Source organism: Heptranchias perlo, chromosome 3 (genome assembly GCF_035084215.1).
Source record: "Heptranchias perlo isolate sHepPer1 chromosome 3, sHepPer1.hap1, whole genome shotgun sequence".
Classification (NCBI taxonomy): Eukaryota; Metazoa; Chordata; class Chondrichthyes; order Hexanchiformes; family Hexanchidae; genus Heptranchias; species Heptranchias perlo.
Window position 1 is genome coordinate 4,458,274 of NC_090327.1, and position 13,113 is coordinate 4,471,386.

General features: G+C 45.7%; 1 protein-coding gene across 6 annotated transcripts in view; it reads right to left on the minus strand.

The window, feature by feature from the left end:
- The window catches only part of LOC137309714 (zinc finger protein 521-like), a 618,054-nt gene that overhangs the window by 354,302 nt on the left and 250,639 nt on the right, over nt 1-13,113 (minus strand). For 5 of the 6 annotated variants that reach the window (XM_067977807.1, XM_067977806.1, XM_067977801.1 and 2 more), the window contains 2 exons: nt 10,229-10,313; nt 4,506-4,577 (listed from right to left, as the gene is read on the minus strand). In XM_067977807.1, coding sequence (XP_067833908.1) covers nt 4,506-4,577; nt 10,229-10,313 — 157 coding nt within the window. The remainder of the gene's footprint in view (nt 1-4,505; nt 4,578-10,228; nt 10,314-13,113) is intronic. The other variant, XM_067977804.1, reaches the window with a different exon arrangement.

Here is a 13,113-nt window from a genome sequence, read left to right on the forward strand (position 1 = left end):
AATCAAGGGTTATGGAGATCGGGCGGGAAAGTGGAGTTGAGGCAGAAGATCAGCCATGATCTTATTGAATGGCGGAACAGGCTCAAGGGGCCTTATAGCCTACTCCTGCTCCTGTTTCTTATGTTTTTACGTAATTATACTTGAACTTGGAAACTGCTAAATGTTTTTTCATCCGCTACCGAAATATTAATGGACTAGCGTAAAAACCATTCCTGAAAGCCAAGCTTATCCAAACTCAGGTAAGCTAGCAAAACTGAACAAGAGTCAAGCTTTGTTTGTTTCAGGTTTTGGACTAGGACTTGATTGATTGATTGCTTGTTTGTTTGTCTGTAGCAAGCTAGGCAGTTGGAGCTGTACCGGGAGTTTTACTGTACTTAGTTAGGGCCCAGCTGGAGGATTGTGTCCAATTCTGGGCACCACACTTTAGGAAGGATGTCAAAACCTTGGAGAGGGTGCAGAGGAGATTTACTAGAATGGTGCCAGGGGTGAGGGACTTCAGTTATGTGGAGAGACTGGAGAAGCTGGGGTTGTTCTCTTTGGAGCAGAGACGGTTAAGGGGAGATTTAATAGAGGTGTTCAAAATCATGAAGTGTTTTGATAGAGTAAATAAGGAGAAACTGTTTCCACTGGCAGGAGGGTCGGTAACCAGAGGACACAGATTTAAGGTAATTGGCAAAAGAACCAGAGGGGAGATGAGGCGAATTTTTTTTACGCAGCAAGTTGTTATGATCTGGAATGCGCTGCCTGAAAGGGCGGTGGAAGCAGATTCAATAGTAACTTTCAAAAGGAAATTGGATAAATACTTGAAGGGGAGAAATTTGCAGCGGTATGGGGAAAGAGCAGGGGAGTGGGACTAACTGGATAGCTCAGTCAAAGAGCTGGCACAGGCACGATGGACCGAATGGTCTCCTTCTGTTCTGTACGATTCTATGATTTGAGCACAGAACAGGAAGAGCAAGAGCTCATGGTGGTTCCGATGGGGTGGGACTACACTTTCTGACCCTGTCTTTACCTGAACCCTGGCCTCCTTCGTCTGATCTGAATAGTCATTCAACAACAGATTCAAAATCAAAGGTTTTGATAAATTTCAGACCCAACCATGGCAGCGCTCTGATCGTAGAAACATAGAATGATACAGCAGAGAAGGAGGCCATTCAACCCATCGTGCCTGTGCCGGCTCCTTGAAAGAGCTATCCAATTAGTCCCGCTCCCCCTGCTCATTCCCCTTTGGCCTGCAAAATGTTTCCACTTTAAGTATTTATCCAATTCCCCTTTTGAAATTTATTATTGAATCTGCTTCCACCACCCTTTCAGGCAGCGCGTTCCAGATCATCACAACTCGCTGTGTAAATTTATTTCCCCATTTCCCCTCTGGTTCTTTTGCCAATCACCTTTTATCTGTGTCCTCTGGTTACCGACCCTCCTGCCACTGGAAACAGTTTCTCCTTATTTACACAATCAGAACTGTTCATGATTTTGAACACCTCGATCAAATCTCCCCTTAACCTTCTCTGCTCCAAGGAGAACAATCCCAGCTTCTCCAGTCTCTCCACATAACTGAAGTCCCTCATCCCTGGTACCGTTTTAGTAAATCTCCTCTGCACCCTCTCCAAGGCCTTGACATCCTTCCTAAAGTGTGGTGCCCAGAATGGGACACAATACTCCAGCTGAGGCCTCACCAGTGTTTTATAAGTGTTTAGCATAACTAAACTGATATCCGGGCTGGGTGTTTTTTTTTGATGGGGGTGGGTGGGGGGAGGGGTGAGGGAGATAAGACGAAAAGGATGCAGCAGAGAAAAGCTCTCTCACTACTCTGGCCCAACAGTGTGCTGTAGTCCGACCTCAGAATAGTCCTACTGCACTTTCTTGACATTTTCTATTTCCCACAACTGTGGCCTTTCTTAAATGAGATTTCATAATTAAGTACCAATTAAACGCAGATTTGTACTGTAGACCCGTGCCCACCAGGAACCAGATCAAGGTTGACCAAACTCATTTCTCATGGAGCCCTTACAGCTAACAGAGGAACTGTTCATATTGTTGGTTTTTAGTGGATTCAAGGTTAGATGCTGGAGAACAAAAGCCAGTGTTAACTGACAGCAACACCCAGTCCACCAGCACCATTGTTTTCGAGTAAAGAGGGGTTTGTTTGCCCTCATGCCAACTCGCACCAAGTCCCGTTCACCCATCACCCCCTGTGCTCGCTGACCTACATTGGCTCCCGGTCCAGCAACGCCTCGATTTTAAAATTCTCATCCTTATTTCCAAATCTCTCCATGGCCTCCCCCTCCCTATCTCTGTGACCTCCTCCAGCCCTGCAACACTCCGAGATCTCTGCATTCCTCCAATTCTGGCCTCTTGCACATCCCCGATTTTAATCACTCCACCATTGGCGGCCGTGCCTTCAGCTGCGTAGGACCTAAGCTCTGGAATTCCCTCCCTAAACCTCTTGACCTCTCTCTCCTCCTTTAAGGTTATGCCCCCTTGTTCTGGACTCCCCACACCAGAGGAAATAGTTTCTTTCTATCTACCCTATCAAATCCTTTAACTACCTTAAAGACCTCAATTAGATCACCCATTAATCTTCCATACTTGAGGGAATACAAGCCGAGTCTATGCAACCTGTCCTTAAAACCTACCTCTTTGACCAAGCTTTTGGTAACTTGTCCTAATAACTCCTTATGTAGCTCGGTGTCAATCTTTGTTTGATTACGTCCCTGTGAAGCGCCTTAGGATGCTACGTTAAAGGCGTTACATAAACGCAAGTTGTTGTATTGCGACTGTTGGAAGAGTAGAGCTAAAATTGGCACTTAACCCAACAAAACAACCTCCTTAAAACCTGTGCCAAACCCAGCATTAGAGGTTTCCATCTTGTAATCTCTGTACCTGGGCTCCAACGCACAAACTACATTAAATGGGCACTTGTAACGACTGTGATGAACAACGTTTACCGTCCCAGAATCAGAGCACGAAAGGAAAAAAAAGCAAAGAAATAATCTCAGGCGCTGCTTACTAAAGTCACCAATGGTGGAGCCATCGGAGGTGAGCTGGACTACTCTCAGCTCACTGTGGATTCTTCAACCATACCAGCCCGGCTGGAATATAAAATGGAAATAGGCTATAGCCAGGCCTTAAAGTAACACTCGCAGGCATTATGTGTGGGCGTCTTAGCTGGCTCATGCTGGGGAGCCAAGCTGGGAAACATCCAGCTCAATTAAGAGGCAGAGTTAAGATTCAGATGGAAAGGCTGAGGTCAATCTTTCTAAGACCGGAGATTTGTGTGCACCTCTGCAATCTTGGTTATATATATAAAAAAAAGTGGTCACAATATAATCTAGAAACCTGATCCCCGTTTCACAAACTGAACAATTCTGGCTTGTTTCATACACACCACTTATATGTTGTACATGCAGCCGAAACATCTGTATTGGAATATTTCTGGCATGTATAAAAAAAAACTTTAAAAAGGATTAACCCTTTATTTTAAATCAGTTATTCACCAGAACGATGCCAGGGTTAAAAAGGGTTAAATTACGAGGACAGGTTATACACACGAGGCTTGAAATCCCTCGAATATAGAAGATTAAGGGCTGATCTAATCGAGGTGTTTAAGGTGATTAAAGGATTTGATAGGGTAGATAGAGAGAAACTATTTCCTCTGGTGGGGGGAGTCCAGAACAAGGGGGCGTAACCTTAAAATTAGAGCCAGGCCGTTCAGGGGTGATGTCAGGAAGCACTTCTTCACACAAAGGGGAGTGGGAATCTGGAACTCTCTCCCCCAAAAAGCTGTTGAGGCTGGGGGTCAATTGAAAATTTCAAAACTGAGATTGATCGATTTTTGTTGGGTAAGGGGATTAAGGAACCAAGGCAGGTAAGATGGGAGTTGAGATACAGATCAGTCATGCTCTAATTGAAAGATGGAACAGGCTCGAGGGGCTGAATGGCCTCCTCCTGTTCCTACAACCTCGAAGTGGGACAGGTTTTGGTCCCTTGGGTGAGAGAATAGGAAACGCACTAATTTTCTAAGAGTTACCTGAAGACAATATCAGGGTTTATAGGTGTGAGTTAAAATGGCACATCCTAAGGAATTGTGCAACCTTTGTTCAGTCAATCCATCCTAGCACGGTGCCAGAGCAGAACCAGGCATATCGAGGGACACACGCAAACAAATCTGAAAGTCCATTGAAAACGACCAACAAACTTAGGGAATTGTTTCTGGCATGTCACAGAGCTAAAAGGGTTCGGGTGTTGCTTCAGATGGGCTACAGAGAATACAATTTTCAAAACCGCTGGAGAGAAATCCCTTCCGTGGGTTCGGATAAACTGGCTAAGCCCTTTGAAATGAGTTCGTAAAGGTGTCGCCAGTCAAGTGGATTCAGGAGGAGGGCGAACAATGAATGATTCCTTTCTCTATTAAACAAACTTAAAAAAACAGAAAAAGACAGGTGGATGCACAGAAAGAAGAAACAGATAATCGATAGATAGATAGATAGATAGAGATCTACCTTTATATTCTCTTGGGTATCGAGTTTCCCCTTCCATCCCACGCTGTAGCCGCAATCCTGGCCTGTCCCCTCCTAAAGTTAGCACAGACAGAATTTTTTTTGAAGATTCTTGGGTGGCAATTGAACACTGTGCTCCCTTAACGCCCGTGTGAGGCCGTAGCTTTTACAAAGTACATTTTTGTAAAGAAAAAAAAAAAAAAAATATGGATTATATATAAATCGTCATAATTAAAGCTCACTTCAGGTAGGTATTTTTCATAGAAAAAAAAAAGCTACTCCTCATTTTTTTAAAAATATTAATAAGAGGCTCGGATCATGCAGCAAAGAATGATGGGACAGAAAACACAATCGGAGACGATACAGAGTTACTGGCATTGAATATCGGCGAGAGGGACAACTGTGCCGTTTGTTGTGACGAAAGTGAAGCTTGCTGGGACCAAAAGGTAGAGAAGGTTCATCGTCAGGCGGTGAAAAAATATCAGATTTAAGAGGGAACAACCACCATAAGGCTCCCGTTAAAAGCAAACCGTGGCCCCACTATCTACCGCTGTTACCGACTGAAGTTTGCATTACAGGGTTGGCTTCTGATTGTAAAGGGCAGTACTGGAGGAAGGGACTATTTTCTATCACTATACGCCCAGCGAGACAGCTCAAAACCCCCCCCGGACATTTACTCCTCTCATTTTCCATTGGGTGATCAGTACTACACTCTCCTTTCCACTGTACATTTTGGGAGGGGAAATAATTTTATTTAGTTTCGTTTCTCCCCCACCCCAAGCATTTACAGTTCGATGGATTTAATTTTTAAAATGTTATATATGAAAACAGAATGAGAAAAAAAGCAATTGCCACAATGCTAACGATCCCATCTGTCAGCCTCTTTATAATTACACATCCTTTAGCCCTGCTTCTAATGGGTCCTTCTGTAGTTACTCATTGAAGACACCCACAGCATCTATTTAGTGACTGTCTGTGGTTAGACTGTTTTCTCTGTAGCCCAGAACAGCAAGGGGGGGGGGGGGGGAAGGAATTAAAATCACAGAATCATTCAGCACAGGAGGAGGCCATTCGGCCCATCGTGCCTGTGCCGGCTCTTTTGAAAGAGCTATCCAATTAGTCCCACTCCCCCTGCTCTTTCCCCACAACCCTGCTAATTTTTTCTTTTCAAGTATTTATCCAATTCCCTTTTGAAAGTTACTATTGAATCTGCTTCCACCGCCCTTTCAGGCAGCGCGTTCCAGATCATCACAACTCGCTGCGTAAAAAATTCTCCTCATCTCCCCTCTGGTTCTTTTGCCAATTACTGTAAATCTGTGTCCTCTGGTTACTGACCCTCCTGCCAGTGGAAACAGATTCTCCTTATTTACTCTATCAAAACCCTTCACAATTTTGAACGCCTCTATTAAATCTCCCCTTAACCTTCTTTGCTCTGAGGAGAACAATCCCAGTTTCTCCAGTCTCTCCGCATAACTGAAGTCCCTCATCCCTGGCACCATTCTATGGAGCTGATAAAATGCACCCAAATTCTCTATAGATTCCTGAATTCTCAGGTCAGGCATGGTACCGATCTCTGGTACAACCCTGGGCGCCAACACTTACGAGGTCATGGAATCATACAGCACAGAAGGAGGCCATTCAGCCCATCGTGCCTGTGCCAGCTCTTTGAAAGAGCTTTCCAATTAGTCCCACTCCACTGCTCTTTCCCCATAGCCCTGCAAATTCATCTTTTTCAAGTATTTATCCGATTCTCTTTTGAAAGTTACTCTTGAAGCTGCTTCCACCGCCCTTTCAGGCAGTGCATTCCAGATTGGAACAACAGGTCATGACCATAATATGAAAAGTCCACCCGCTAACATAGCGAGGAGACATTTCCACACTGGTCGTTTCTGAAGGGACAGCTAGGTTCATTTTTATCTTTGAAAAAAATAAATTGTCAAATACCCAACTACAGCTCTGCATCTTTATAAGTCGACCAAACAAACGCCTCCGTTCAAAAAAAGTCCGTACCGTTGCCTTAGTGTTGACTTGAACCCAAAATAAATTCAAGCGTTTTCTAGACAATTTAGACAGCTCTGGTTACGTATTAATGATCTGAAACCTGATTATAAATGCTCACACCAGACACATTCACTCGAGCTAGGCCAGGTTATGTACAATTATTCATTCTGCAAATACCCTTCCAATCCTTTAGTGCGAGAAGCCTATGCAATAGGCCCGGTGGCCTGCCTTTCCTCACGTCCCAGTTGATAAAATTCTGCATGCGCCTAATATTTGATGAACGAATGTAGATACCATTCAAAAATTATTTTTAAAAAACCCAGAAAATGCTGGAAGACGCTCAGCACCTGTGGAGAGAGAGAAACTGAGCTGACGTTTCAGAGTCGATGACCTTTCATCGGAACTGGAATAAGTTAGAGAATTAAACAGTTTATAAACAAGTTCAGAGTCAGGGAAAAAAAAGAGAAGGTGGGGGGGGCGAGGGGGGGGAAGAACAAAAAGGGGAAGGATTATGATAGGGTGGAGGGCAGGAGTGATTAAATGACAAAAGGGAAGACGGTGTGTGAGGTAAAAGGGGGTGGTAATGGGATAGGCAAAGAAACAAAAGATGGGTCTAGAAACAGCGTAAATGGTTAAAGCAGATCAGAACCACCGCTCCCATTTTCTCGGACAGCGGGTGCTGGTAATGGTTCTGCTGATGCTATTTACACCACTTCGTAGACCCATCTCTTGTTTCTTTAATTGTCCCATTCCCACCCTCCTCGCCTCGCACCATCATCCTTTTTGTCATTTAATCACTCCTGCCCTCCACCCTATCACAGACCTTCCCCTTTTGATCTTTCCTCTCTTCCTCACCCCACCCACTTTTCCCAGGCTCTGACCCTGTTTACAAACTGTTAAAGCTCGAATTTCTTCCAGTTCTGACGAAAGGTCATCGACCTGAAACGTTAACTCTGTGTTTCTCTCTCTCTCTCTCTCTCTCTCTCTCCGCAGATGCTGCCTGACCTGCTGGGTGTTTTCCAGCATTTTCCGTTTTTATTTCAGATTTCCAGCATCCGCTTGTAATAGCGACGATTCAAGACTTAAAAAAAACCACAATAGTGCAAAATTTCAAGCTCCATTGTCAGCCAGAATTTACCGTCGCACTCTGACCCTCAGTGGGCCCCAAGAAACACGAGGGGCGGGCGAGAGAGTTAACAACTATTACGCTCAGCCCGGGGAACTGGAGGCCCGATCTTAACTGAAAATGATCACTGTATTGTTCACGGAAAGCTGAGCAAAAGGAAAGTGGAACTATATAGTATATAAAGTTGGTGAGAATGTGCAAGGTTTCACGTTACATAATCAACACAGTTAGAATACAATATATAGGGCGTAGATTTAACCTAACTCGCCTGTCAAGAAGCTGACGGGACCGGGTGCAACACTGGCTTCACACCCTGCCCGATTTTACTCCCCGCTGAAGTCGATATTGGGCGGGGTGTAAAACCAGCGTTCCACCCGATCCCGTGGGATTCCCGCCCGGAGAGTTCGGTTAACATTGCTCTGTTACATATCTATAGTCCAGGCACACTAAGCATCATTCACATGCTTCATTATTTACCACTCATGACAGAGCAGGAGGAAAGTAAACGCAAGTGACCAAAAGTTATAAACCTGAGCCTCACCCCTTATGCTTGTTTCTTTCCTCCCAATATGCCGACGATATTATAGATATTGATCAGGAGAATGCACTTTAGCTAAGTCCATTACACTGTAGGGCGCTGGATAATGTATTCTGCACAGTTATCAAATCAGACACGGACCGAAAGTGAGATCGAAAATTCCCACTGCACTTGTGTTAACAGCATCACCAGTGGGTGGGATTCCCATCTCTGGCTGGACATATTCCTGGAGGTGTCATCACATCAACTCCTGCCTCCAACCGCCCCGGCCCCAAAATCCCGCCATTGGTCGCCCAACATGTCCATCCTCATGGAGCTCCGCCCCCCCCCCCCTTCACTCCCTCCAATGGTCGCCCAACATGTCATCCTCATGGAGCTCCACCCCCCCATACACTCCCTCCATTGGTCGCCCAACATGTCCATCCTCATGGAGCTCCGCCCCCCCCCCTTCACTCCCTCCAATGGTCGCCCAACATGTCATCCTCATGGAGCTCCACCCCCCCATACACTCCCTCCATTGGTCGCCCAACATGTCATCCTCATGGAGCTCCACCCCCCCCATACACTCCCTCCATTGGTCACCCAACATGTCCATCCTTGCGGAGCTCCGCCCCCCCCTTCACTCCCTCCAATGGTCGCCCAACATGTCCATCCTCATGGAGCTCCGCCCCCCCCCCCCACACTCCCTCCATTGGTCGCCCAACATGTCATCCTCATGGAGCTCCACCCCCCCATACACTCCCTCCATTGGTCACCCAACATGTCCATCCTTGCGGAGCTCCGCCCCCCCCTTCACTCCCTCCAATGGTCGCCCAACATGTCCATCCTCATGGAGCTCCGCCACCCCCCCACACTCCCTCCATTGGTCGCCCAATATGTCCATCCTTGCGGAGCTCCGCCCTCCCCAAAACACTCCTGCCATTGGTCGCCCAACACGTCCATCCTTGTGGCCCGCCCCCTTCCCACAGCCAATTGGAAAGCCAACAGACTCTTCGTTACCCGATTGGATGATTCTTGGCTGTCAGTCAAACAGCCTTTCTCCCACCCCCCGCCCCATCTCCAATATTTTGATAACGAGTAAATAAAAGTGTTCAAAGAAAATAAAAACAAAACCACAATTTTTTATTGCCCCTATGATTTTCCTCCCTTGGTGTTGCTTGTAGCAGAGTCCTGGAAATTAGTCTTTAATTCCTGGAGACTCCAGGGCAATCCAGGAGAACTGACAACCCTACAGTGCGAGAGAGAAAGAGAGAGAGAGAGAGAGTGTGTTTGTGCGTGTTCGTGTATGCATGTTCGTGTATGCGTGTGTGTGTGTGGGAGGGGCAGGGGGGGAAAGAGAAGAGGAGTTAAAAATTGTACTATACTGTTAGCACATCGGTGTACTTTGCTGTTTTAAGAATACACACCTCCCCAAATTGAAGTGAGCGAAGATGGGGGATTCGCCTTCTATAACTTGCTGTTCCCCTCAGCGATGTACACGGCACTCATTAAACACGCCATGACAACGCTTGGCGTCGCTGGTGACAATTGTGGTCCAAGAAGGCAGCACAGTAAACATTTTCACCGACACGCACTGAACCGTGAGCAACAGTGTCATAACGGGACGGTGTCGCGAATGAGTTAAGCGGTTCACACAGTCCCAAGTCCAATGTCCAGGGCGCACACACCACCACACACAAAGCTGCCTACTATCGCTTTCTTAATCCACCTAAAAACCAATGCCGTTGAAAGACTGCGGGAGATCGACCCGTTTACAAAAAGCCAGTCTCGACTATTTAATTCAGGTAACCACTGATTTCGAGAATAGGTCAGGACCGAGTAAAGAAGAGAAGGAGGGAACATACAGGTGAGAGGTCCCAATGAGCCAAGCCGCAGCAGATATATCGAAAGTACTCACTGGAGGCACAGTGGTGTTTGGACTCCCATTGGCAACAAAAAAAAATAAATTAAATAAGCAAGAATAAACTTTTAAAAAAAGAAAACATGTGTTCTAGACTAAAAGCAGTGCAGTCGTACGCAGACAGACACTGTGCCAAGAATCTTAGTAAGGGGTCTGCTTACCGATCATGTGATTCGCCACATGAACCTGGATGTCCCACTCACACTGAAAGATCATCTGACACTTGATGCATTGGTAAGTCTTCTTCTAGAATGAGAAAAGGAGGAAAAAAAAGCAGAGATGTAAAACTGACAAAGTTGCCCCCAAAAATAGAAATAATAAAACATTTCTTCAAATCCCCCCCCCCAGCCCCCATTCAACAGCTATTACAAATCAGATGATACAAAAAGCAATGAATCATCTGCTAGGTATGCTGATCGGGTGAGATGAAGCAGGGGTAGGAGGAGGCTCGTGTGGAGCATGAACACTGGCATGGACCAGTTGGGCCGAATGGCCCGTTTCTGTACTGTAAATTCCACGTAAATCTATGTAGTCAATTTTAAAGGGGCACGCTGCCTTCACGAGAAAATGGTGGCAAACTTTGTTTATAAGCAAACATCACGGCCACTCAATCACACAACAAACTTCCACTCGGAGTGTCGTTGTGAGTGACCCTGGGGCCGATTTAGCTCTTGTCCATGTCCAAACTAAACAGACCTTGCCATAAACATTCTTCAGGAAGACAGTCTTCCAATATTCCCCCTCAAATTAAATTGACATCAGACTAGTATTTTGGATTTTCCAATGACCAGTAGAATCATAGAAAGGTTACAGCACGGAAGGAGGCCATTCGGCCCATCGTGCCTGCGCCAGCTCTCTTTGAAAGAGCTGTCCAATTAGTCCCACTCCCCTCGCTCTTTCCCCACAGCTCTGCAAACCTTTCTTTTTCAAGTATTTATCCAATTCCCCTTTTGAAAGTTACTATTGAATCTGCTTCCACCGCCCTTTCAGGCAGCGCGTTCCAGATCATCACAACTCGCTGGGTAAAAAAAAAATTCTCCTCATCTCCCCCTCTGGTTCTTTTGCCAATTACCTTAAATCTGTGTCCTCTGGTTACCGACCCTCCTGCCACTGGGAACGGTTTCTCCCGATCTCCTCCAGCAAAAACCCCCTCAGTTTTATCACTGAGTTAATAATTTAGTTTGGATTCATGGGTGGAGTTTCGAGCTAAATCACACATTTTCTACTGGCCCAGAGGACACTAATGACATCACACCTTGCGCCAAGTGAATTAACCAATCATCTTGTCAACCTTTGGGCTGAGTTTTAATCCTGCAATTCACAGCTGTGTCGATATGAAGTTCACCGTTCTTACTGTCCGCCTGTCTATGCCACAACCCCCACCTTTTCAACATTTAAGTCAGGATAATGTGACCTACCATGCACTTCCACACTAAGGTCATCAATCTCATTAACTGTAATCGGGACGAGGGAGTCGATAGCCAAAATGTGTCCTTAGAAACAGTCCCCCCCTCCACCTCCTCCCATTGACCAATAATTTTATACTAAACCTAATTAGAGATTTGTGGAGAATGAGTTATGGTTTGTCACCATAACCATGGGGGTGAAAATCCCTTTGTGATCCCCAAATGCAGCCACTAAACTCTTCTTTACCCAGAGAGTGGTTAGAATGTGCACCTCACCACCACATGGAATGGTTGAGGCAAATAGCATAGATACATTTAAGGGGAAGCTGGATAAGTAAATGAGGGAGAAAGGAATAGAAGGATCGGCTGATAGGGTGAGATGAAATAGGGAGGGAGGAGGCTCGTGTGGAGCATAAACACCGGGATAGACCAGTTGGGCTGAATGGCCTGTTTCTGTGCTGTACGTCCTATATAATTCTATGTTTTTGTAAAATAATGAGTTTAGTTACACTGAGAAGCGGGAAGTAGGAAGTTACATCCACTGATGGGTCTGGATGAGCAATTGTAAAGGACTAAAACCCACTCGATTTGATTACCTGATCGGAGATTCAAAATCTCCAAAGATAGGCTGAGGTGTTACAGATATAAATGATGGTGAAGAGTTTAACAAAAGAACCAGAAGTGTAGTCAACAGTCCAAATGAAGCCTTGGCTTGTATACAGCTGTTTGATTGGATCAAGGACTGGAAACCATGCAAGTTGAGCCAAACTGAAGCCAAAATCATTCCTTCACGTTCCATGATGATTATATCTGTTTTAGAATCAGTTCTGGTTTCTTCAGGTACAGATAAGTCACCCTCCTTCTCTTTAACAGGGCCTTTGGGAGCTATGCCACAAGCAAGTGCCCAGTTCCAGAGTTTCTCTATTAGTAAAATCATTACACATTCTGAGTCAGAAGGTTGTGGGTTCAAGTCCCACTCCAGAGACTTGAGCACAAAATCGAGGCTGACACTCCCTGTGCAGTAATGAGGGAGTGCCGCACTGTCGGAGGGGGTGTCTTTCGGATTAAACCAAGGCCCCGCCTGCCCTCTCAGGTGGACGTGAAAGATCCCACAGCCACTATTTCGAAGAAGAGCAGCGGAGTTCTCCCCGGTGTCCTGGGCCAATATTCATCCCCCAACCAACATCACTAAGAAACAGAGTATCTGGTCATGATAACATCACTGTTTGTGGGAGCTTGCTGCGCACAAATTGGCCGTAAAGCACTTTGGGGCGTCCTGAGGTCATGAAAGGCTCTTGTACAAATTCAAATTTCTTTCTTTTCTTTATTAAATAGTCCCTCTCAAAGCTGATGCTGGAACTGACGGAAGAGGCAAACATAGATTTCAAAAACACAAATGAAAGAGCCCGCCTCGTAAAGTGTTGTCCTTTACACTGAGGGGAGGGAGGGTGTTTAGATAGCAGGATGGTGGAGCACAGCACCAGTACAACAGAGCAGCTGAGATGTGGGTTTGTGTCTGTGACTCCGTATCCTGGTTGTAACATTAACAGGAACTGTCCTAGCAGAGACTAGGCTCTTTGTTTCATCTCTCTGGAAATTGTTGGGTGAGCGGGGGGAATGGAAAAACAAATAAACAAAAA